The 27,040-nt window shown below is 41.6% G+C and overlaps 3 protein-coding genes across 3 annotated transcripts; 1 reads left to right on the forward strand and 2 right to left on the reverse strand.

Annotated features, from left to right (window-relative positions):
* Nucleotides 1–8,545: 8,545 nt before the first annotated feature.
* LOC311062873 (choline/ethanolamine kinase-like) lies at nt 8,546–10,153 on the reverse strand (the record flags this gene model as incomplete). The annotated part of the gene is made up of 1 exon (XM_084082092.1): nt 8,546–10,153. One exon carries the CDS (start codon nt 10,151–10,153, stop codon nt 8,546–8,548), a length of 1,608 nt encoding a protein of 535 aa, XP_083938218.1.
* Nucleotides 10,154–11,727: 1,574 nt separating this feature from the next.
* LOC311062874 (ran-specific GTPase-activating protein-like) lies at nt 11,728–15,654 on the reverse strand (the record flags this gene model as incomplete). Its single annotated transcript, XM_084082093.1, has 2 exons — nt 11,728–11,811; nt 14,956–15,654. The coding sequence occupies 2 exons, from the start codon at nt 15,652–15,654 to the stop codon at nt 11,728–11,730; spliced, it is 783 nt and encodes a 260-aa protein (XP_083938219.1).
* A 6,307-nt stretch (nt 15,655–21,961) lies between these two features.
* Nucleotides 21,962–26,590, forward strand: LOC311062688 (pro-opiomelanocortin-like). The gene is made up of 3 exons (XM_084081895.1): nt 21,962–22,127; nt 25,048–25,180; nt 25,717–26,590. The coding sequence occupies exons 2-3, from the start codon at nt 25,055–25,057 to the stop codon at nt 26,263–26,265; spliced, it is 675 nt and encodes a 224-aa protein (XP_083938021.1). The 5' UTR covers nt 21,962–22,127; nt 25,048–25,054; the 3' UTR covers nt 26,266–26,590.
* The last annotated feature ends 450 nt before the right edge of the window (nt 26,591–27,040 follow it).

Consider the following 27,040-nt stretch of genomic DNA (forward strand, 5'->3'; position numbering starts at 1 on the left):
TTACAGTGACAGCAAAGGACTGTTCACGGGACAAAGATTACATTTTCTCAGACGGAATTGCTCGACAACAGTTATGGCACAAATTGACGAAAAATTCATACATTTGACAGTGGAGCATTCCTAAGTTTAATAAGGCTGAACCCTGTGTCCCACGTACCGCTCTGATATAGGCAGCCATTTCCTTATTGTTTTGAACCCTCGGTATGGCCCGTTTAGCAAGTTCCATTGCAGCATTCTCCATGGCCTGAGACATATTTCTCTTCTTTATTGTAGATACCTGCTCGTCAGGCCCGATCCCTGCATCTAAAGAGACAGAAAAATGGGAATGAATAAACCTGACAGCAGCTAGACGCAAAACATAGTAAAATAAATAAATACAGATAATATAATAATCCTACAATAATCAGCAGTTGCAAAAGTAAGTGGGTGAATTCTTTAATGTATACACTCTGGCAGTTAAAGAGTTAAGGGATTTAACACTGTCCATAACAGGGTTCCTGCACCATTTTGAAAGTACAATTTAAGACTTTTTAAGACCTCAACAAATGTAATTTAAGACCCAAATAAATGTCGCAACAATGTCTTCTTATATTGAAATTGGCAAATGGGAGTGCAGGCAAGCGGGTGGTAAAACTTCTATTAACCCATTAAGACCGGGAACGCGTCTGTGTGTCTTTTTAAGATTTATTTGGCCTTTCAAAAATAGCAGATATACAAGCTCATAGTGCAGGAGCTTGTAGATCTACTATATTTGAAAAAATGTGAACATTTCTGCAAATCTTTGAACATATATTTTTTAAAGCAAACATTTTTAACTCTGTTACAACTTCTGGGGGTCCCTGGAACAAAATATTTTGAGATGGGGTCCATGGCCAAATACATATAATTTTTAGAACCACTGATATTATAGCAACATTATGTTTTTTTTTTTTTTAAAACGTTAGGATTTAGAATACATTTGTAGAATCCCCAGAAGCAGATTTGAGTTACAAATGTTTGCTTTAAAAAATATACATATCGAAAGACCCACGATTTTCCACGATCTTTCCAAAGAATTGCAGTTCTACACGCCCATAGCGCGGCACCGAGTGCCACACTATGAGCTATGTATATATATTTTTTATCAAAAGGCTGTGAGTGTGTTGTTTACTGTATAGGCCTATTATATTACTGGCTGGTAATATAAAAGAAATATCACCCTTTTTAAAATATTCATTAGTATTTTTCTAGGTCAGGCCTTTAAAAATCAATAACATTAGTGTGTCTCAAGCATTAGTGTGAGGAAGGGACCTCGGTGCAACAGTGGTTTGAGTAATCACATATTAAATAATAGACTCCGGTCAGTGAGTCCTCATGGAGGCTTTACTGATGAAACTCAGGGTACAGGGTATGCAGTTTCGTATAGACCCCTTAACAGACGACGTCACACTGATAAGAACCAGTATGCGTGCAACCAGTATGCGCTAAATGAAACCCATTCTATCAGGTCTCGCCAGGACGTGCCACACTAGCCAACACACAAGAGGGGGTTGGGGTGTGCTGAAACTAGCGCACCCCGAAACAACAGGTTGGAAATTGATTGCGTGAAACAATCACCTGCGCATGCAGTCTCAATGTTAGTAAACAATTAATTGGTCTATATGTTTGTGGTCTCCAATACAGAGAAATATAAAAGCAAATAAACACAAATTACAGTTCACGATCATGTCGCATACAGGGTCACAGTGACCTCCTTTCAATAGGGCACTAATTAGCTATGCCTATTACACCTGGCACAGTCACCTCATTAACCAAACAAATGAAACAAACTCCAAATTGCATCTTACACAATACTGTACATATATAGCCCACAGTTAACGTAGATACGTACATCACAAGCATGAGTAAACAGTCACATTATGCATTTAAGCAGCACTTCAACTCACTGATATACAGTATGATGGACTCATTTTACCAAACATCATGATGCAGCTTTAAATGTAAAGTAAACATAAACTTAGGCACATTAGAGAAATAAGCGTGATCTACAACTCAAACATTGTCCCTCACCTGCATCATGCACGCACACAAACAAAAACATAGAAAAGGCAGAGCTCTGGTCCTGTGGCATGTTGCTCAGAGCAGCTCTGCTCACTGAATGAAGCCCTGCCAGTCTCTGACTCAGCCTTGATTGCGTTCAGGTGTGCCAATCCTAATTGGATCAGAATTGGCTTCAGGTGCGCAGCAAGGGCTTTTGTACAATTAGGGTGCTTGAGTGTATGTACGTATGTGTGTGTTTGTCCTACAGCAGTAGTTCTCAAACTTTTTCATGTCAAGGAGCCCCAAATTCGCAGACCCCATTTGAAAAGATAAGCCAAGGAAAGATTTTTCCAATTTATATTATAAAAATCAATCTTAATTTAACTCTGTATAAAATGTAATGTAATTCCATTTGTAGACTCTAGAGTTACAGACCCATAAGACTAATCATTGTGTATATTCCTGCACTATACCTGCACCCAGTGATCTTGGTACATAGAAATTGATCTATTGAAGATTCTGACTTTCAAATGTACATTTTTTGTTTTGATTATATCGCTGTATTGTGTTTTTTGCTTTGGCAATGTAAACGTATGTTTTCTCATGCCAATAAAGCCCTTTGAATTGAATTGAATTGGTTCTCAAACTTTTTCATGCCAACGACCCCCAAAATGATATGTATTTGGCCACAGACTACCCCGCCCCCCCCCCCCCCCCAATCTCAAATATTTTGTTCAAGGGACCCCCAGAAGCACAGATTGAGTTAATTTCGCATTAAAAAATATATATATATTCAAAGGTTAGCACACATTTTCACAATGTTTCAAAAAAAGCAGATCTACAAGCTCATAGCGCGGCACTCGGTGCCACGCTATGAGCTTGTAAATCCTTGTATTGTATACATGAGCTTGTATATCTGACCCTTATGGGTCTGTAACTCTGAGAGTGTACAAAATGGAACCAAACGGACCTGTTGGTTCCACCTTGTTCACTCTCAGAGAGAGTTAAATAAACTGAGGGATTTTACATTATTTATATGCATATTGGAGATCCAGAGATACAAATACATGCGATGTCCGTGGCCTAATCACGCATGTCAAACTGTCAGGGTACTTGAGATGAGAAAAAAGAGAAGGTTGCAAATCCCAGAACCGTACCTGTTTTGCAAAGGGTGTTTAATATACTGCACCAGTGGCGGAACAACTCAAAGCCGGGCCGGGAGGCACAGCACAATGATCAGGCCCCCCCTGCGCATGCATGCGCGCAGCGCACGTCCATGCGTGCAAAGAATGTTGAGGGTTTTGGGTGGATTCGGACACTTTTTGTCACTTTATTTCGGTTTTAGGGTTAGGGTTATGTTGTTTAATTCTTATTTTTGCCTGATTTTACCGATTACGGTCCGGGCCCTCCAGGGTCGCGGGCCGGGAGGCGGCCGCCTTCATGGCCTCCACGGACGCTCCGCCACTGTACTGCTCGGAACCTTCAACCACAGGTGGGGCCACAGGGTCGGGGGTGTCGGCAACGGTTTCGGCTTCTTCAGTCACAGTGTCAGCTGCTGCTTTCTGTTGGGGGGGAGAGATGGTGAGAAAACTCAAATGTTAACAGCAGTGGCTGATTCATTGTCACGATAACTTAAAAAAACATAACAAAAAGACCCTTTAAATGGCTATATAGAGCAGTGGTTCTCAAGCGTCAACCCGAAATTGACACTTAATAGCCTGTGGTCCCCCATTTGAAAATATATGCCAAGGCCCCCCATGAGAGATTTTTACAGCTCTAGCAATGATTTTCAACCATTTTAATTTCAAGGACCCCCAGTCTGACATGCATTAGGCTGCAGACCCCCATTTAATGGCATTTCTATCTCTGGGATCCCAATTCATATTGTAAAATCAATGTTAATTTAACTCAGAGTGTACAAAATGTAACCAAAATCCAAAGGTCAAGTTTCCATAATATACAAAGATTTATCACAAAGATATCCTCAATACTTATTATTCAATCTTGTAACACTGACTTTTACAACATCAATTTATCAATCGGACCAAATTCTGGGGAAATATCATAGCATCCCGAAACCCAAATCATCATCAGATCCTTTTTAATTTTGTCCATAGGACGTACTTAACCCCTCAGAAACGTTATAGAATGAAACTTACTACATATTGTTCACTCTGTTCTTTAAATGGTACCTTTTATACATATGACGTGGGAGTGTCCCACAGTAAAATGTTTTTGGGACAGATTAGCCCTACTAATTACCTATCTTAAGTATATTCCCTGTTGTCCAAAATTGATCCTCCTTAATGATGATTGATGATTGATGATGATGATTCCTTAACTTTAATTACAGTTCAGAGACGTTTCTGGCTGGCAGACAATAGTTAGACCTCTACTCAACTGTTATTATTATTATTATTATTTATCTATTTATTTGTTATTATTTTCCCTTTTTCAATGGTGGTTGGTGCCGGGGTACAGGGTTAGGGATTTAAGACGAGGCAAGGAGGGGTGCAGCCACTCAGCTAGACTTTTAGATTTAATTAAGGATTCTCATTAGTTGGTGCAATATCAACCAGCTATTTTCCTGGGGTCCACATAAAAACATACAAACAAATACAACAGTGTGGACTACCTAATATTTGAAAACTTTAGTTACTAGTTACTTTGCAGTTATACATTATTACATCATAAAACATACAATAACCACTAATAGCCCTATTTTGTACCTAGGCTATTTGAAAATAGCCGCTCTACAAGCTCTGCTGAATTGCAGTATAATGCTTTGTTTTATATTGGTGTAGTTACCTGTATGGAGCCAGCAGGGGGCAGCCACACACACGCACACGCACAAGCGCGTGCACACACACACACACACACCCCCACCCACCCACCCACCCACCCACCCACACACACACACACACACACACACACACACACACACACACACACACACACACACACACACACACACACACACACACACACACACACACACACACACACACACGGAATGTGAATGCAGAGCCATTTAACTCATTCAGTGCCAAACTTATTTCTGGCTTTATCACCCCTGAGCCAAGGCCAAAAATACATTGTAAAAAAAAAAAAGTGCTTAGGAGCCGAGATACAGCCTTTTTCAGTAAGAAGTTAAACAAGAAGTGAATGGAGCAGAAAATCTTCAAATCATGATATCTTGGGTTCTGAACATTAAAAAAATTATATATATATATATTTTTTCATAACGTCGGTGACGTCATTGGCACACCAACTATACAGACAAAACAGCAAGACCAGCCTGAACAGTTTCTCCAGCCCATGGTCTAGCCTGGTAAACCAACTTAAACAGTCCAATATCAGCTTAGCCCAGCTATAACCAGCAACCATCTTAATGTTAAATTGCTTTATTATAAATAAGGTGAGGGTGAGGGTGCATTGCAGGGATTCTTCAGGCTCCATTGAATCTCCCTATAGTTCTTATGTTATGAGAGAGAGAGAGAGAGAGAGAGAGAGAGAGAGAGAGAGGGTTAGACATACACTTGGATTGGAAATTGCTATGGGAGATGGTGTCATCATTGTTCCCCAACTTGAGTTACTGAACCTCAAAGTTGTGATCACCAACTTGCTTTTTTTGCTGATGTTTAACAAAGTATGACAAGTGCCATCGGATGCTGCCTGATGTGATATTAGTTTTATTTATGTAATGTGTGTATGTATACATGTCCAGTAAGTGTTTCCTGATACTGTGCATTGATTGATTGATTGATTGATTGCATACTTTATTAACAGTTTGCAAAAATGGCACAGATTTATACAAAATAATACTAAAAAGGTTAACCCAAAAAGCCCAGGGCTTATTTCCATTGAGGTCCTGTGTATTCAATATAAAACATCATATATATATACAAGTAGTATTAAAAAGAAAAATATGTACAGTAAACAGTTGGGGAAGGGGTCATTTCCGGTGATAAGCTTAGACATTTTACAGGGGCCAGTTACAAACTGCAGCCACATGTAGGTGCTCTTTTAGAGCGGTTTTGAAGGAGGGTAAGGAGTCACACTTTTTTTATGCATTCAACCACTATGGGATTTATGTATGTGGGTTATGTGTGGGACTAAACTCAAGTCTCTCTGTAGGCACACTTTGTCAAGACCAAAAAGGGCCAAAGTAGGCTTGAGAGAGAAGATGCTCTTCCAACCATCTTTGTGCATCACCCTGTGGTCAAAACCAGGAGCGGCCCCTGAACCAAGATGCACTGGACCTGTAAATATAGAGCACAAAAATGCTGATGACTGCTAGTGTTAAAGGTGACACAGGTATAATAAGAATGAACTCTTAATAATGATAGTAAAATATCCTATTCTGAAGTGATATATTAATTTGAATAATACAAAAAATATATAATAATAATAAATAACAGTGCCATGTCTAGACTTATACTTACATCATCAAAATGAACAATAATTAGAACTGCTGAATATTGGTCACCAGCATGGAGAGCAAGGTGGTGTGTGTTTGAGTGTGACGTTTGGTTTTTTCTTTTTATTATATTGTACATCCCTACAACTTATGGATATCGATACAGTGCTGGTGTACATGGAGGATGATTAATAACCTTACCTTAGTGAAACTATAATGCTAAAAGTATGTTCAGAAAAGTGCATGATTTCGTTAAAGTTTAAATTCACTCTGTTGACTATTAAATCACCAGCAGCAGATTTACAGTTATCAAATTTTCTGTGCTGACCTAGATCCACATACCACAATTACATACACAGTCTATTCCTGTGTTTATTTATCCATTTGTAACTCAGAGAGTGTACAAATGTAACCAAATGGACCCGTTTGTACACTCTGAGGATGTTCCTGGACATTCTGTTAATTTCTTTGCATTTGAGGTTGAAAAATACAGAACATGTCCTCTGCTTGGTATTGGATGCTAACCAGTGTGCAGAATTCTAACAACATGGCTCTTAATCAAAGGGAATTTATTTCCATAGGACCGGTACTGCTAGCGAAAAGTAGCCTCACACTAAATAAACAAATTGGAAAACAAAGAAACATTTACAAGGCAGAGCTGAATTCCAAAGTTAGGAAACATCTTAACATAACTCGAGTCAAGCCTTATAGGCTAAATATATTTACTGGGGAGACATTAAATACTGCAGAGCTATGGTGAGCTACCATTAAGCTTAATGGTTTAAACTGAAGGCCTTTTTGACAGAAAACCTGTAGCCTGCACAGCCTTCTGGGATGAACACAGGGAAATAAATACTCACTTATCATAATGTAGTTATTTTGAGTACATGTGTGAAGACCCTAGAATAAACAAGTTCATGTTAGGCGTTCTCTGGCTTCCTGTCAGTCTGAATACAGAACTAACCTGACCTCTGACCTAGGTTACAGGAATGGCCCTCTTGTGGCGAAAGCTGAAATAGACTTTTCCCTAAATTCACTGCATTACTGCCCCTTGAGGAACTAGTTATTTACTGTTCATTGTGTTCCTTTCCACCAGGAACCCAATCAGGTAATCAACTAAAATTGTCATTTGTTATGTAATCATGTCATTTTTAAACATGCATGCCAACTACTTGGCTAATTGTCATTTGTAATCAGGTCCTATATTGTATTGTATACTGTGTTCAGATACTGTAGGTAGAGGCCTTGTATGAGCCCTTTGGGATAGTTGGCTCTTTTCGCTTTTAAATTTTGAGCACGCATTTTGTACTGTTTTTAAAATTGTGCTAAATAAATAAACCAAATAAAAATAAATCAAATCAATTCTATTTTGTTTTAGTTCGTTTTGCAGTGTATACATGTAGGCCTATAGATGTAATTATTTAGTTTAGTTTTTTACTAAATAATTTACTTAATAACCTGTTCCACAGCACAGTACATATACAACAGCACACAATAACACAACTGGAAAGGGACGCACTGTGAAGAACATCCACCAGCATTCTACAGTATGCCATCAGTCATCTATGAAATATCTATGACATATGACACCATATGGGGCAAGGATTCAGCACAATCCGGGGTACCTGGGCAGTCATTGGTGTAAAGTTGTGTACACATTCCCTGCAGTGCTCTGGTTGTTATTAGTGAGTACGAGTGTAGCAGAGTGGCCCAGCGCTTTGCCTGAAGACCAAAAGCCTAAGATGTTTGGCTTTAGTGTCAATTCCTGTGTGGGAGACCCGGGTTAGAATCCCGGTCGTTAGGGTTAGTCTTGTAGCAAAGTGACTCAGAGCCTCTGCATGACAAAAGCCTATCTCCCCTTGTCAAGGAAACTCCTCCTTTAGGCTAATTTTAGGCCAGTGGTTAAGATGTTTGGCTTTAGTGTCCCTTCCCATGTGGGAGACCCAGGTTCACACCCAGAGAGTTACACAAATAGTGTTTGGGGGGTTGATTAGGTAGGTTCTGGATCACTCGATCGCTTTTGGGTTGTGTTTAACACAGAGTTGAAGTACACTATGAGGATCCTTACAAAAGGTGACCCTCTCATACAGTACATGCAGGTGGAACTTAGGTAAAGAGCTTTTTTAGTTTGACGTAGCTGTAGAACCGACTCAGGGCGTAGTTCAGGTATCCAAACTCAATCTTTGAGATCCTGGCCTGAATAATGGACCACAGACCCCAGAAAAAGTGTGATGCTAATGCATACCGGTTAGCCTCAATTAACATTTCCTCCTGGATGCGTGTCTGGTCCTCCTGTGTAGTATTATCAGGGTATCCCCCCTGCTCTGCCAAATAACTACGAATGAAATGAAGCTGCTGCTCTCTGGTTGGGTAGTTATCTGGTGTGGCCTTGTAGAAAGGCCACTGGTTGTATGTGTAATCATACATCCACTCACAGAAGTGGTTCCCAAAGTCGAAGCCCCTGTAGTTGTAGCTGCTGTATTCAAAGTCTATGAGCCTGAGTCTCTCTGTTGAGGCTGGGTCCTGGCCGTCCAAACACAGAATATTGCCTGAATTCATATCATTGTGACAAAATACCACTGGGGATGGGGTAGCTGCCAGCAACTCGCGGAGTCTCTCCAGCTCTGCAGGCAGGTCAAACTTCAGCAACTTCTTGAACTTCTTCACTTGCGCTTCTCGCTCAAACTTCATCTTCATCACTTTGTCCATGTATGTATCAAGGGTCTCAAACAGCCACTTTGGTTCTTTGTTGAAGGGCATCACCATTGTATGGAAACGAGCCATCTGGGTAGCGATCTCCGCAGAGATGGAGGAGTCTGAGAATTGCTCTGTGCGCATAAGGCTATTCGGTATGTGCTGTTCTAGGCGTCCCTGAGGAAAAGTGCCATAAAGCTTTGGCCCTAGAGTACGCTCTGCCAGGATAGCAAACATCACATTCTCCATCAAGGAGTCAAACGTCACCAGCGAGGAGTCCTCTCCTCCCCCAGCCTCAACTGCAAGGCACCTGCTGCCCACCCTGTTGTGTCGAATAGCTCCATAAATTCGGAGCAGGACCCTGCAAGGTTCCTCCCCCACACACTGAACATGGTCAGACAAACTGCACATGTATAGCAGATTACTCAGTCCACCACTGACAATGGTGATCTGGAAATGTGCTTCGGGAATGGTCTTCCATGAACCAGACAGGAAGTCCTGGCACCACAAAAACGCCTTGGCCTTCGTCTCCCTGTCAACCTCTTCACTCCGCCCACCCGGGTAGGACTCTGCGTCTAAGTCATCCTCACCACCTTCATGGTCGACCAAATTGAAATTACTATCGCCGGCGGATATATGGGCTTTCTTTTCCACCATGGCACTCTCATTCTCAACTGAATCAATGTTTATTTCGAGCTTGCGCTCTAGCTGGTCCTTCAGATCAACAACAGCGTCGTCCGGTAGTTCACTTTGCTCTTTCCAGGCTTTCCCTTTCACCTCCGTCTGAAGGCAGCAGAGTCTCTCTTGAAGACCGCAGATCTCCTTTTCCTTCGTCTCCAATGTCTTATGGAGTTGTAGGATGGTCTCATCTCTCGCTTGCAACTGGTTTGCCGCAGTTCTCAGCTCCTCTTCTGTGGCTTTAAGTTTCTGCTCTGCAGAGAGGAACCATCCAGCCAAAGCCTCCTTTTCTCTGAGCAGTTCATTTCTCTCCTCATTCCAGCTGTGCTCATTGGAAGCCATGTTATTCCTTAGATGCAATCAAATTTGAATCTTTCCGATATCTGTTGATTTCTCCAGATTGAATACAAACTGAATATATAGTTTTAAAAAGAACTCTGATGACCTTGAATCAGCACCTTATATAGACCAACTCTGGTCTGATGTCACACAACATAAACCGTTGTCATGTATGCCTAACAACACCAATTTGCGCATAAATTCCATTTCCATGTTATCTGTTTGACTGGTAGGAAATGTAGTGCATTAAAGCAATATTCTGTAGGATGTATCTGCAATGTGTCATTTTCTTCAGACTAAATGTATGTGTGCCAGCCCCAAGCCACACAGCCATTCTCATATGACAGGATCTCTATGTTATGTATCTAAAATAGAATTAAACTTTTGCTGGAGGAGACTGGCAAAGTCATCTTTTAAAGCGGTCCAATAGAGTGGCGTACCAAAGTCTCACATCAAAGTCATGCGCTCTAGGTCATAAAGACAATTTCCCATTAAAAGATCCCATTGACTTTTTACGACATACCTAGCTGGGCCAAGCTCTCTCTCTGTGTGTGTGCGTGTGCGCGCGCACGTGCGTGCGTGCGTCGGTTAAATGGCCTCATGACAGTCAGTGGTAATCAACTGGAATGAAACGGATGGATCTCAGGACAACCTCCTCAGACTGGGAGATGAAAGGGAAAGAATGGATGAATCTCACCGTTAACGAGGGGGCCTTCCAGCCCTGCCTGCAGCACTAGATACAACGTAAGCGGCCACCACCCTTAAAGCACACATTACACGTGTACGCCTCACACAGTTGATTGGGAGAAGGGAAGGCGGGGTGTGTTTGTGGGTGTGTGTGCGTGTGTGTGTGTGTGTGTGTGTGTGTGTGTGTGTGTGTGTGTGTGTGTGTGTGTGTGTGTGTGTGTGTGTGTGTGTGTGTGTGTGTGTGTGTGTGTGTGTGTGTTTGTCCAGGGCTAATCTTACAAATCACTTAACCGTTCAGTGCCAAATATCTTTCTGAACCTTGATTGCCCAAATTTGTAGTCATATATCTTAGATACAGTATGTGATAGATGAATGACTCCGTTAATGGGTCTGTGTGTGTGTGTGTGTGTGTGTGTGTGTGTGTGTGTGTGTGTGTGTGTGTGTGTGTGTGTGTGTGTGTGTGTGTGTGTGTGTGTGTGTGTGTGTGTGTGTGTGCGTGCGTGTGCGCACACATGTGCTTGTGTGGATGCATTCGTGTTTGTTTATCCAGGGCTAATTTGATTGATTGATGTACTTTATTTAGTAAGACATGAGAACAACAGTACATGGAAGTACAATTTCACAATACAAATCTTGCAAATCGCTGGACCGATCATTGCCAAATTTCTTTCTGAAGTACGAGAACCACATGGAAGCCATGTCGTTATTAGACTGTCATTATTATTCTCCCCAAAGCTTTGGCTCGCTCCTCAGTAGCTCTCAGACCCTCATACTTTCACCTAGAATAGATTCTAGGTAAAAGCAACAAACATTTTAAAGCTAGAATAAAGCTAGAAAAGTTTGGTGCACAGGTGGAAAAGAGGTAAAGTACCTGTCCGCCACCACCATGTCTAGGGCCTGAATCCACCCCTGAATCCATGGGGGAGGGTGATCCTTGTCCCTGTGCTAGTGACTCCTATGGGCTGGGGCGGCACCTGTCAGTGGGGGATATAAACAGAAGTAGCAGTAAGGTACAAAACCAATGGCAAAAAAAGAATTGTGTGGGGAGGATTCATTGACACAATGACCAAATTGAGAGAAAAAAGGGGGTACAAATTATTGGCTACTCTATATTTAAAAACAAAAACCTTTAAATGATAAAAGCAGAATGACCAGGTGCTCACGGAGTTACATAAAAGTGTCGGTGGTGCTCCTGGATCCAGCGGAATACAAAACATGAAAAAAACGGAAGATTCGGGCACTCAGAAAGTTAAAAGAGAACAGCCTTTATTAATTAAAATGCCAACATGTCTCGACCATCAGGTCTACATTAGGCTAATTTAGTCTAATGTAGACCTGATGGTCGAGACATGTTGGCATTTTAATTAATAAAGCCCGTTCTCCTCTTTTAACTTTTCCTGTTTTTTCCCAAAACAAAACAGGAATAGTGAGAGCATGAAAGTCATACCAAAGTCATGCTGGTTTATTTTCACTATACATTTGCACATACGAGAAATTCATCCCCTCTCTACATGCATCTTGTTACATGTGCTGTACATCTTATCTTTATCATATCTTATCTTTCCATATATTCCAGATATCTCTGTGTACCTATGTGTCTGTGTGTCCCTCAGTTGGCTTTGCTGATTGGTTGAAATGTGATTATGGCTCAAAAAGGCAATACGGTTAAAATGGAGGATGATGGGTTTAACAATGTACAGAGGACATTATTGATCTTGTACATTTCTTAAGTATAAAATGTAATTTTTCTCAAGAGACCCTTTTCACTGAAGCATAAACTTAACAGTAGGTTTCTTTTTTCTTTTTTAACAACTTTATCTTTTGTCTGTTTGGATATTTGTTTTGTTTTCAAATATATCATGGGGATTACAATCATTATAGTGCCCGTCCCCAATATGAAACCCGTCCAAGGCACAGCACCTGAGCAAACACAAAATGCTTTTAAAAAAAAAAGTAGCAACAGCGAAGTGGCACAGTATACACATATACAGTATTTACATACATATAACCGTAGTAATCATTGTAATGTTGAACATAACCATCCCAAGGCACAGTCCCAACTTCCCAGCATGACCACCCAAGATCCATGCGCACACATCCATGAAATACAGTGTCATTATTTGCATCTCTTTATACATGTATACACATACAGATAAACTAAGCCCGGTCATGTAAACTTTAGATTCTCTAAATAACATTGGATAGAAATGAAGCAAATGCTATGGCATTTATCTGTACGTTTGCATTCAGTGGGAAGTACACAAAATGGGAATTAGTGTTGTATTGCGAAACTGCACATCTGAAGATATTTCTAAAAAAAAAAGAGTATTGGGAATGTTGTAGTTATCTATAAGGGTGTAGAATATAATAAAAAGCATAGAGCTCTTCCAGAGCCGAGACGTTTGTGATGCAGGAAAAGATGATTCGATTTTAATGGGGGGAAATTGCTTATTTGGTTTAGAATCACTTTAGATAAAAGTTCTTTCTGAATTTAGATCAAATTTTGAGAGACTGTTTTACAATTACTGTATATTATGGACTCAGATTCCAGGGTCAAACAATAATGACATTTCTTCTGATCTAAAACAGCATTTCCTTGATTGTCTAAGGCATAATAATACTTTTATTGGAGTCTACAGTGGAACAGAACTTGAGATACTTGATATGGTTTTGGTTCTTGCGCTGCTCTTATGCTGCTCTTTTAGCCTTTATGGCGCAATAGTAGAAAGTAGTGAGGGAGCAGAGTGGGAAAGGTGACATGTATGTAGACATGCAAAAGTCCCAAGAACTAGTAAACCGTGTGACCGTGTGTTTGTGCAGAGCTAGTCCTCTTTGTCATCTCATCCACTTGGGACCTCAGTGATCTTGTTGGCAAGTTATTGCTCAGCTACTGGCAATAATCTAGCTGCCATCAGATCAAAAGGTCATCCAAAGATGTCCATGATGAAGCCTCCCTGCTTCTGCGATGATGGCTACCCCTCCAGTCCCGCCATGTCTCAGTAGTGGATACTTGTGTCAAAGTAGGTGGCACATGCCCACTCTTGTGCTGCCAGGTGATTGGATCCCATGCACAGGGATGGTTGGAATGGTCTTCATGCATTATACTGAAGTGCTCAAAGTGTTTGTGTTATCACTAGGGAGTGGGAGACATTGCATTACCCTTAATAACCAAAATAACTCAAAATGATTTCCACATCGAGTTGGTATTCCAGCCAGAACCTACACCAAAATTAGATGAACCATTCACCGTTGACTTGGGATTTGGTGTGAATATTTCACACTCAACACACCAATAATGAAGACAGACATAGCTCCACAGCTAGGATGAAACCCCTGTAGTTTGTGTCCTACCGGAGCCATCCTCCTGCCAGAGGAAAGGGACCTATCCTATTGGGCTCCTATCCTCCATGCCGCGCCGTAGAAGCAATGTCTCTGTTCTCAAATCTTCTCAAACATCACCACCTCCTTTCTCTTTTGTAATTATTTTTGCCATTTTAAAATTTGTTTTATTTAGCTTTTTTTTTGGAAGTTGTTGTGACAGTGCCATCAGTCAATGAATCTCAGCTTAGTGACATGACGGCACGATGCCCTCCCTCCCCCCTCACGCAAAGGTGAAGTAACAATCACATAGGATGGAAGACAGTCAATGATGTTAACTAAAACAATAATTATGTTTATGTAAAACAGAGAGTTCACATTTCATAACACTATATCCACTCTCGTAACATTACCAGCAAAATAAATAAATAAATAAAAAGGCCCCAAAGTATGCATAATGTGCAATAATATTGCGGTAATGTGGTTATTGTCCCAGCGTCTTATATGGTCCTCTTTCTTGGTGTAACACTAGGGCATAACCCTTCCCCTTTATCCTTGTTTGGTGTAACACTGGGGCGTAACCCTTCCCCTTTCTCCTTGTTTGGTGTAACACTGGGGAGTAACCCTTCCCCTTTCTCCTTGTTTGGTGTAACACTGGGGAGTAATACTTCTCCCTTCTCCTTGTTTGGTGTAACACTGGGGCATAACCCTTCTCCTTTCCCTTTGTTTGGTGTAACACTGGGGCATAACCCTTCTCCTTTCTCCTTGTTTGGTGTAACACTGGGGCATAACCCTTCTACTTTCTCCTTGTTTGGTGTAACACTGGGGCATAACCCTTCTCCTTTCTCCTTGTTTGTTCCGTCTGAGGACGCCTTGTCCTCCTTTATGGAAAGCACCTCCAGCTCCGCTACAACTTTGTTCACCTTTGTCTGCGTCACCTCCTTGTTCCTTTGAGACTTTCTGACTTCTTCCTTGCACTCGTCAAACTTCACCTTGAACCTTTGAGCGCTTTCTGCATTGACGAAACGTATTGCCAGGCGTTCAGGTTTGGGACTTTCGTCAACGAAGTCTGCCGGTGCGTTCCATACCCAGGCCCTATCACTGCCGATGTTGGGCTTCAACTCCATTGTGGGATGGATGTGATGATTGGCACAGATCTTCAGGGTACGCTCTCTCCTCATCAATAGGCGGATGGTGCCCTTCTCTTTGTGTTTCATTAACTTCACATCACCAGTGCCACGCTCCTTCCACTCGGGAGGGTCATTCTCAGAAGCAAAGCGGTAGAGCTTGGCCCGCATTTTGAAAAGCTCCTCCTCATCCTCCTCTAGCGTTTTCACCACCTGCTCTGGAAGGGACACAATGGGCTCAAATTGGGGGTCGTGGTTCGCATCAGGTTCTGTCAAAGTGCCATGGTGATCTTGAGTGAACACGATGGGCTCAACAGGTTCCACGTCTGTGGAAGTGTCATGGACATCTTGAGTGCGCTTTGGATCTGCCATTCTAATGTAAACTGCTTGTAGACAGTGAAGGCAAACTCACCCGTTCCCTCTCAAGCTGTTCTCTCTTCTCTCCTCTGGCACGGTATTACTGAGGATACTGTGTCTATGTCTCGAACCTTCAATTACGATCTATTTCTCGTTCACTATCACCCACTTATCTGTTTCTCATTCACCTACTCTACTCAAAGCAAAACCAGCATCTACAACACCTTATAAAGGCTGACCAGGGCTCTCTGGTCTGACGTCACACATAACAAATCGTTGCCACACATGCCTAACACACAACACAGAGCTGCAAAGACACACTTGCAGTTGTTCGTCCACGAGCATTCTGAATTTGGCATTGTAGTGGACATGTTGGCCACTCAGCCTTTATAATTACCTATGCTGGTCCGAAGGCAAAGGGGGAGAGTATGTTTTCACACCTCTGTCACGGTCCCTGGCAGTGCCTTGTGTTTGTCTATGTGTCTGTCTTTGTATTCTTGTCTGTGACTAGGTTTTGAGTCTCCTGTGCTTTAGGTATCACACTCCCCTGCCTGCCTGCCTACTTGCTTTATTGCATGCCTGCTGCCTTGCCCTGTCACTCACCTTCCTGCTCGCCTTGTCCTCATGAGCTGAGCACTTCATGCCACCTTGCCTTCCCTTATTACCTCAAGGTGATTCAAGGGTGTTTGAATAAACAGCAGTGTGTTTGCATTTGGGTCCGCCAGTGTTTGAAACCCTAAGTGTGTCTGTTGTCGTGTCCACGGCTAATCTCGCATACCTCTGGGCCGACCAGCACCAAGTTCCTTGTGCATTCTGCCAGTAGGTCAATGGCGTAAAATTGAATCTTTCATAGCATGTGTGTATAAGTGGAAGTGTTAGGTAACCGTTACATCAGCAGGAACAGGATTGCAGTGTAGGAGGCGACGGAATTGTTTGTGTTGTTGCTCATGACTATTAATTCGTCTGCTGAGATCACAGTTCTCCTTCTGCAGCTCTGCATTCCTCTGCTGAAGCCTGTGTTTCTCCTCTTGCCACTCCTCACGGCGGTGCTCCACAAACCTCTCGGCCTCATTTTGGATCTTCTCAGCTTGTGACCTGGTTGTAGTCAGCTCATCACGGACACAGTCCAACGCCTCCTTCAGACGCTGGTTGGTGTCCGACAGATCACTCTCGGAGTGGGATATCGACCCCAGCTGGACACCCAGGTCCTGGTTCTGCTGTTTCAGTTCAGCCATCTCTGCATTCTGTCTTTTAAGCTCCTTGCGGTGTGAGCCTTCTTGCTGTTGTAGTTTGATCTTCAAGCCCAGCACTTCCTTGCAGGTCGAGTCCAACTCTACTTTTTGGGCCTTGCCAGTGGCATTCTGCATCACCCGATCCTGTTCCAGCTCTGCCATGCAGTTCTCCATCTCAAGCTTTTCCTTCCTGGCAGTTTTCTTGAACTCCTCGCAGGTGGCCTGCACCATGTGGAGGAGTTCCCTGTCTTTCTCAGGCAGTACCGCTTTCTGCATTTCCACAATTCCCTTCACAACCTCAACATCATGCTGCAGACTGTCAATTTGCATCTTTAGCGTATCCCTTTCTCCCGCCCCTTTTGACAGCTTCTGTGTGCGCTCCACCTGTTGGCTTAAGTTGTCCCTCAGCCCAGTAACCTTGCCTTTCAGCGAAGCCGCCAAGCGTTTCAGCTCTGACCTGTACTTCTCGAGCTGTTCTTTAACTACTGGTTGCTCCTCCATCTCCTGCTTCACCTGGGCCCCAAGGAGCTGCAGTCGTTGAGGGTCCATGAACTGTTTTCGCAGCACTTCCACCTCCGTGATTTGGTCCAGTGGCTCAGGCTCACATTCCACATTGTTCTCTTCTAGATTTATTTTCTTTATTCTCTGCGTCTCCTTACCGGGAAAAATATCCCCAGACTCTGATGGTATCCAATGTCCCTCCTCAAATTTGAAGCTCTGCCCCCCAACATTCAACACAGGGGGTCGATACTCATAATTGGACGGGGCGGCAGACCAGCGAGGAGGAGTCTTCTTTGGACTGAACTTGCTACTGAAGACCCACGTATACATCTTTACTAAGCGTCTTAATGCTCCGGAGTATATCGGCATGTCTATCTGTCTCTCTCTCATTCATTCCCACATAGTGGATAACAAATGGAGTCTATGCCTAAAGACATATTCACCCTACAACACTTAGGCTACATAGGCTGACCAGAGCTCTGACCTGACATCACACATAAGACAAACCGTTGCCATGCCGTTGCAACGTACAGATAATACTCCTCAAATATTACGCAACTACTAAGTGAAAGTTGCTCAGTCAAATTTGTATTCAAGTACTGGTGTACTTATGCTCAAGTAATGGCTTGTGAGGCGTGCTTTTTTATTTATTTGCACACACAAAAAAAAAAAAAAAAAAAAGTGAGCTCACAAGTCCACCAGGCCGGGTTGCCTTGCCAGGGCTGATCATCTACATCAGGGGTTTTCAACTAATTATGAACCAGGGACCATCACCCTGACTGAGAATCAACCTGGGGACCACTGTTGTGTTTGGAGGGGGGATACATGGTGTTGGGGGAAAAAGCTTGAAATTCAATAATGACTGTTAAGGGCATAATTCAATTTGTTAATTCGAGGTGAATTAAATCAAGCCCTTAACAGTCATTATTTAACTGAGATATGCTAGTGGTCCAGAGCTCAAAAAAGATTGAGAACCACTGATCAATTCCTTTCCCATGGTTGCCCTTATTCTGTTCTCTTAACCTTCCACATTAAACTAAAATGTTAACTGATGTATGAGCGAGCAGACACATGCGATTGATTATGGGCACATTTCCTAATAATGGTGAATCAACCAGGCAACAATTTCCCTTGAGATTCTAACTCTGTGGAAGTTGTTGACGTCCGACTTCCCAGTAACTGACAACATTGACGCGTCATTATACGTCACCAGGTCATTTACTGCACTGTTTCTCAACTAGTGGTCGATAAAATAAAATACATATTTTCAAGCACACCCATTATTGCCTTTATCCTGGCTGCTGTGGCTATAACATAGTTGATCTTCCATAGACCGTTAGTGTGGGCTAAAAGACTCATCTGTTGCACAACAAGACAGCATGAATCATTCAATTGTCATGTACACTAAACATTCCTGACCTATCGGCCACATAGATTGGGAACCTTTGTTTACCAAGGCTACTTCGTTTTTCTATTTAGAGTACATTTTCTTGTTTTCCTTTTTCTTCAGACTTACGACCTTCAATGCTCAACCATGCCATGGACAGCATGCAGTAGGCCTACACACACAGTATCTAATCACGACAGCAATGGCCTTCCCATCCACCAGTCTTCCTTTTCTGTGGGGAAACACACAAACACACAGTGTCACTAACTCTCGTTAGTGACACTAAAGACTAAAGAGTGTATGAGTGGGAGTATATGAGAACATGCACGCACGCCAAAAGCCATACGCATGCAGATCCTTATGGTGCTTTGTGACTACTATGGGTAAACCCAGATCCTTCCATAACATGAAACTTTGTCTGCATGAAGGGGGAGGTACATCATACAACTGCATCTCATACACCAAGGAGACAAGGGGTTGGAATCCTCTGTGGTGGGACATTGTTTTTGTGCAAGGTAAGGCGGATGGAGAGGGTGTTCTTTGTTACTGCACTATAGGGACCCCTACAGGTTGGTCAGGGCACCTGTCAGCAGGAGTGTTGAGGAAAGAAGTGGTCCTCCTTATGGGCTACATTCTCCTCCAGTGAGGCTCCTCACTGGCAGGTGAAATCGGAGAAGGCATGTGGTTTCAATACCATCCGGGACTAACCAGTCCAAAGACCAACCAGTAAGGGTCTTTATATCAGACTACATTATGGTAGTTACAATGTGCTGTTCAGCTGAGCTTATAATGGCATTATGATCAGCACTTATACTACTTCATAAACCTTGTTATAAGTTGTCATGCATGATTATAACCACGTATAACACAAGTGTTATGAAGCCTTATAAGTGCATTACAATGCATTGTACGGAATATCTCCTACAAAACGGAATAAGTTGTTCTATATACAGAATGACAATTATTATTATTAGTTTGAACAAAAACAAGACTGGGTCTAATAATAATAGCATAGCTTCCACGTGGATCTTGGACACAATGTGGTCAGTCTGTGATTTCAAGTCATCCATTACATATCTCTGACGTATGACTCTCCATACTTGGACAAAGTTTCAGCTCCATCTGATGGCCATTCACTTCCATTAGAAAATGATGACAGTTAAAATATTTAAAAAAATACAAAACATATGTGAAAAAAAAGAATGCGTGGGAGGTATGGCCTATACTGGCAGTGTGCAGCCTCCTGACAGACAGACCCGTTTGTAGACGTGTCGTCTCCTAGCCACGCCATAACAACGGCATGGACCATGCCGCATGGTGTAATAACGGCATGGCTTCCACATAGAGTCATTTTCCCCTCCATTGACCTCAAGTAAACATCCTTACACACCAGGAGCATTAATTTTGTGCGATTAATTCACATTAAACACTTAAACCCAGGATCCATGTTCAGAGGGAAAACATTCACAGAAAATAGCAGATCTACAAGCTTACAAACGTCGCAAAGATATTTAATGTAGAGCAAAAACAGAAAAGACACTAGCATAGAGCCCTGAGGGACTCCACTCAACAATATAGGGTTTAAGTGGTTAATTTAGAGGATTTACGTACTTATGACAGATCTTAAAAGTATCCCCGGCCAATAAGCCTTAATACATTATGATTGCCCTCTATAACAAAAATGTAAAATGCTTTTAAGAGTTATTTTTCCTAATAAAGTTATTCTCTCTTTTTTATCCTCTCCCCTGCCCCCCCCGGCCACACACACACACACACACACACACACACACACACACACACACACACACACACACACACACACACACACACACACACACACACACACACACACACACACACACACACACACACACACACACACACACACACACACACACACACACACACACACACACACGTAAAGCATCTTTGAGTACTTAGAAAAGCATACAATTTCCATGCAGTATTATTATTATTATTAAGTTGATGATGTGTGTGGTGGAATGTATGGAATACATTCTGCTAATAAAAAACAATGTAATACTTGAAAGGTTAATGTGAGCACCAAAACAATATTTTTTAAACTTTTTTATTAGCACATGCATTCCATACATTCCATAGGGCTGGACCACTTACATGGAAAACATTATATCATCAACTTGTGAACTTGTCCCCCTTGAGAAAAAGAAGAACTATTTCTAAAATAAATAAAATATTGGTGAGGTGTTTTTAATTATAGTGTATTAAGGCATATAAGGCTTATTAGCCAGGGATCCTTTTAAGAAATTGCCCATGATCACGATCGATGAGACACAGATGCTCAACAAACCCAATTTCAACAGTCCCCTGGCTGTTCCAAAGTTTGATTTCCCAGCCTGAGTACACTTCAAACTCTTGAGCATCGATTTAACTCTGACTCACTGGTTTAGACATGACTCACTCATTTAGACGTCATGATTGCACTTGAAGCTGCACTAGGTAACGAACTTCCCTGTTCTAATCCTGATTTGAACCCAGGTCTCCTGCGCAAGTGGTGAGCCACTGAGCCAATAGAACTGCCTGCTTGCTCTGGGGAGACATTGTATTTTGATCTTCAGGGCAAAAGAGGACTGTGTCAACCGGGCAAGGATCTATATGTCTGAATAGAAGAGCAGGAAGCCCAAATACAACCACCTCAATTGTATTAGTTATATTGTATTAACATACTCTACCATATAGATTGGGCAAAAAAAAATAAAAAAATTACATAATACATTTAAATCAGTGTTAAATGAATGCTCCGGATTTCACAGTGTAACCCTTAATTTATACTCCATCGTAAGATGATGTCGCAGTTAGAGTAATCCACTAACACCTCAGCTTACATTTGGTGATGTGAACAGGTTCATTGATAAGAGAAAGTGTGTGTGAGATCGTCATCAGCTCATCACCTAGAACCTCACACACACACACACACACACACACACACACACACACACACACACACACACACACACACACACACACACACACACACACACACACACACACACACACACACACACACACACACACACACACACACTCTCTCTCTCTAATGGAACAGGACCCTCCCACCACCATCACCTCAATCACAACAGGAGCCCTTGAGACTCTTTGCACTGAACTTCTAGTGTCTATAAAAAGAGCCAGCACAGAGGATGCTACAGCAGACCTTCAGCCACAGAACAACTCACCAGAGAGCAGGGAGAAGAGACAGAGAGAGCACGAGAGAGAGAGAGAGAGAGAGAGGGAGAGATTCAACAGTGTTGTCGGCTGCAAGCAGACAGTCCTGTGGAAAGCAGAAACATTAGGAACAGAACAAGAGAAGTCGTGAGCTTTTGAAAAAGGTAAGACACGTTGTGAATGTTGTAAATTCCTCTAGTCGTCACTGCCTGGGGTCATTGTTGACTCGCTTTGTTGATAGTTTGACAATTGGTTGATTGATTGATCAATGTCTGGCTCTAAATTATTATGTTCACAGTCAAATGATATAATATTCTGATGTGATCAGACTCAAACAGCACTGCATTTCATCCAGCAGAATTGTTTACACATGCACACATTTAAGATTAACATTAGCAATTTTGTTGTATATAATAAGACATATTATATAACATAAGTCATAACATAAGTCATGTTATATCATAAGTCAAGTAACATGGCTCAACATTCATATTTACAATCTAACCCTAACCCATACAGTATATTCCACATATGTCAGTGATGCATGATACAATTGTCATTGTATGTGCTTGAATGCACTTAAGACTTCTGATGATTAGTAGTTTCCTTGCCTACCTATGTTGAATGCACTTATTGTAAGTTGCTTTGGATAAAAGCATCTGCTAAATCAATGAATGTCATTCTGTTTTAATTCCTACTCAGAAGGCTGTCAATGTGTGCAGACTGAGCAAGGCTGAGCTGAATGAGTCATACTGACTGTGTAGAAAGTGTAGGCTAGTGCAGGGCAAAGTGGGTACAATGCAATGTAACTCCTCCACAAAGGGAAGTTAATGAATTTATCCTCCATCCCCAGTAGTACAACACCATTAAAAAGAGATAACAAAAAAAAATCGGCCCAGCATAGATTCATATTAAATAGCATTTTTTTGTTAAAACAATGTCATCTAATTGACATTTTCTTTTTAATCCTGTCCAACAAATGGAGGAGGAGGAAATGGAGGAAATGGAGGAGAAGAGCGCAAACAAAAAGTTTGCGCTCTTGTTGAAAATTGTCCAAAAAAGGTTTTCCAGTCAGGTGCGTAAGCCAAACGGAATACCAAGAAGACAAAAGGAATTCTCGCACGCCAACATAACAAAGGGAATGTCGACAGAGGTTTGGCAGATCATGCAAAAAACACCCTGATTCTGCAGACTGAGGATGGTAAAAAATATTAACAGTACATTTAAAAAATATATAGATAAAAGTAAAGTAAACATTATTTACAATACTTACATTTTAGAAGAGTTATTGCGCTAGTATGTATTATACACAGAATGTAATAATACATACATTCAGCATTGCATTTGCTTATATTATGTACACAGGAGGCATAGGCCTAGTGATAAAAAACGGAGGCGATAGTAAAAATAGCAGCTTTTTTGGTGTTGAAGCCGATATAGTACAGAATGCAGACAGATTGACCTATGAATGCAGAGGTCTTACTGTACAGTATAGCTGGTTCATAAAACACCCACAGAGACGGTAACAATAATAGCTCTGTTTTATATAACGCTTTTCTAAGTCACTTCACATTAAAAAAAAGGAAGGAACCAACTTCAAGAAAAAAAACTAAAAACAATAAAAAGATAAGTGCTAGTCTAGACTAAAATTAAGTAATTAAGTTGCAAACAAATTACTTAGACGGCAGTGTGTGTGTGTGTGTGTGTGTGTGTGTGTGTGTGTGTGTGTGTGTGTGTGTGTGTGTGTGTGTGTGTGTGTGTGTGTGTGTGTGGGTGGGGGGGGGGGGGGTATTCATCTCACCACACATGACTTTGTTTTGACTTAACTATGTTCGCGTGGGTGTGTTCTTATTGATTTGTTGGGGTGAAAAGCACATCAGTGACAGAGATGGCCATTCCAAGAAAACCATCTCCTTTCTAGTGTTTAGTGTACATCATCAGTCCATAATCAACAACAATAGATTGCCTAATGAAAAGATAATGGAAGGCAGGGGGTGGATGACCGCAGAGGTCTGTGCTATTTCAGGTGTATGGTACAGGTCACAACTGGTTTCTTCACTCGCCAGTGACAACCTGTACCGTAAGATGTACTGTACACCTTGCAAGATATAACACCCTAAGGGGACAGCAGAGACATGAATGAAAAAGTGATCGAGTCTCATACATGGAGTCCACCCACTAGAAGTGGTGTAAAGTAACTAAGTACATTTACTCAAGTACTGTACTTAAGTACACTTTTGAGGAATTCTTACTTTACTGGAGTATTTCCCATTTTAAATACTTTTACTTCTACTCCACTACTTCTCAGTGGCAAATATTATACTTTTACTCCACTACAATTATTTGACAGCTTTAGTTACTAGTTAGCCTACTTTGCAGATTTAGATTATTATCACAAAACATACATTAATCACTTCAGCCCTATATATATATTTCGGCCATTTGAAAATAGCCGATCTACAAGCTCACAATGCGTCGTGATGCGACGCATTGTTCTCTTGTAGATCTGCTATTTTCAGAAGATTTGTATACATTATGAACTTGTGAAATGGGACATTCTGCACAATGAGTGCTTTTACTTTTGGTACTTTAAGTATATTTTCATGACAATACTTTTGTACTTTTACTCAAGTAAATTTTGATTACCGGACTTTTACTTGTAACAGAGTATTTCTACACTGCAGTATTGATACTTATACCTAGTAAAAGATGCAGGTACTTTTTCCACCACTGCACACTAGCCACATCAAGACTGACCCTGAATCAACCCTAGGACTGCTGCATTTCTTCCATAGTTATACTAGTATAGAAAAGGATAATAGTAGCCTATAGAAAGGTCATAAGTGTCCAACTTCCATGTTCACAGCCACCTACTTTGCTGGGATAACCGATGACACCCAACGCGTCTAGAGATCCTGTAGAGATCCCATAGATTCATTATGTCCTCCCCTGTAATTTAAATGGAAGCACAGTATTGCAATTAAGTGTATATCCGATCTATACATTTATTTCTATGATTGTGTCAAATAATTCACATCCCAAGTGCAGTTAACATTTGTTTGTGTGTCTTTTATGCTGTGCCAGGCAGAAGATGTTGTGTGCATACTGGTTGTTGGCAGTGGTTGTGGTGTACGTGTGCAGTCCAGCAGTTGGGGAGCTGTGCTGGAACGACTCTGTCTGCAGTGATTTGAGCTCCAAGGACAGCCTACTGGTACCTGTACGTCATCACCATTTTCTAAATTACAGCAACAAATGGCAGCATTACTGTCTTCATTACATTGACATAAGATGCATGAACCTCACTCCACTACAATTATTAGTTTACTTTGTTGGTTTTGATTATCATTACAAAACATACATTAATCACTTCAGCCCTATATATAATTATTTGAAAATAGCCGATCTACAAGCTCGCAACGTGCCACTTCACGACACGTTGTGAGCTTGAAGATCGGCTATTTTCAAAAGATTTTCTTTCGGAAAACTTGTGAAATGAGACAGTCTGCATAATGAGCCCTTTTACTTTTGGTACTTTAAGTACATTTGATGCCAATAATTTTGTACTTTAACTCAAGTACATTTTTAATACCGAACTTATACCAGAAGATATCTACAATAGGATATTGATACTTTTACTTAAGTAACAAATGTGAGTACGTCATCCATCAATGATTATCACTACCATTAATGTCTTATGTACAGTAGCAATGTACTCACCTGTATTCAAAGGTGTCTTTGTGTACCGTCTCACAGATCTGCTTTCACCTGTGCCCATCGGTGTTCCTGAATGAGTACCCGGGCCTAAGTGCCTTAGTGCAGTCATCTGATGAGGAAAGCCTCTCACTGGGTGTCCTGCTGGCCAGTTTGACCTCTAAAGAAAAGATCCAGGAGTCAAATCCGAGTGCCCGGAGTGAGGAGCGGCGTTCTAGCTACTCCATGGAGCATTTTCGCTGGGGGAAACCAGCCGGCCGCAAACGCCGGCCTATCAAAGTCTACTCCCTCCCTCTCGATGTCGAGGACTCTTCCAAGGACAGCTATGTCCTGCAGGTACGCAGGCAACTGGGCAGCGTGGAGGATGAGGGCAACGGGGACGTGGATCTTGAGGGAAGTATCACTCCAAAACCAGCTTCCCTGCTGAGCCCACAGGAGAGAAACTATGGAACCTACCGGATGAATCACTTCCGGTGGGGCAGCCCAACAGCCACCAAGAGATATGCTGGCTTTGCGAAGCCGTGGGAGGAGGGATCTCTAAAGCCTGTGCCCAAGCAGTTGAGGAACATAATCATCAAGGATTCAGAGTAGAGGTGAAAAAAGTTTCAAAGACAGAAGGAGTAGCAGAATGTGGAGAGGGGAACAGTAAGGTTAAAGAGCAAAATGCATGCCATTGAAGCCCACACCACTTCATTTAAAATGACAGGGATTTAACAATATCAGGAGCATGCTATACATTAGTTAATCTTTTGGACCAATAGTAATTTTTCTGACACAACAGCCCTAGTTAAACACCAACAGGGAAAAGTGTTCTCAGTTTGAACTCACCTACTGCCTTGATCTGCATGGCCTTGGTTTGAATGCTGGGGAATATAATTTCATGTGGGCAACATACTGTAGAACGTCATAACGGACGAATGCCATTCAAGGGTAGGAGGTGGGTGGGAGCAAGAGAATAATTATTTTTTCCAATGTTATTTTCATGTAGAAATTATGTACAAAATGTATTAAAGATCATATGGATTTGTGGCAAAGAATAATGGTTATTGTCATGACTTGTCATGAATGCTGAGGTGAGAGATAAAACAAAAAGTCAAAATGTTGGTTTATGCCCCTTCAAATAAAAAGGGTACTTTTTAAAAAGATGCATTGTGGCTATGAGCTGGACAAGTAAACCCACTCTGTGAGGTCATAAAAAAGCTAAATTAAACATCTTACCCCTTCTATTTTCTATGCATGTCTTCATCAATTGTTGAGATTTTCAAATCATGTGACATCTGGAAAATCTCAGATAGCATGTGGCTTAGAGATTGGAGAGCAAAATAGTTTTGAGCTATATTCTTAGTGTATACTGCACAAATAAAAA

The sequence above is a fragment of the Gymnoscopelus microlampas genome (assembly GCF_963454915.1).
Source record: "Gymnoscopelus microlampas genome assembly, chromosome: 16".
NCBI lineage: Eukaryota > Metazoa > Chordata > Actinopteri > Myctophiformes > Myctophidae > Gymnoscopelus > Gymnoscopelus microlampas.

What these genes read in the sequence shown, in the direction of transcription:
- LOC311062688 (XM_084081895.1), top strand. Translation starts at nt 25,055, where the DNA reads ATGTTGTGTGCATACTGGTTGTTGGCAGTGGTTGTGGTGTACGTGTGC. An exon ending in AGGACAGCCTACTGGTACCT is followed by an intron (nt 25,181 to 25,716) that starts GTACGTCATCAC and finishes ACCGTCTCACAG; the next exon opens with ATCTGCTTTCACCTGTGCCC.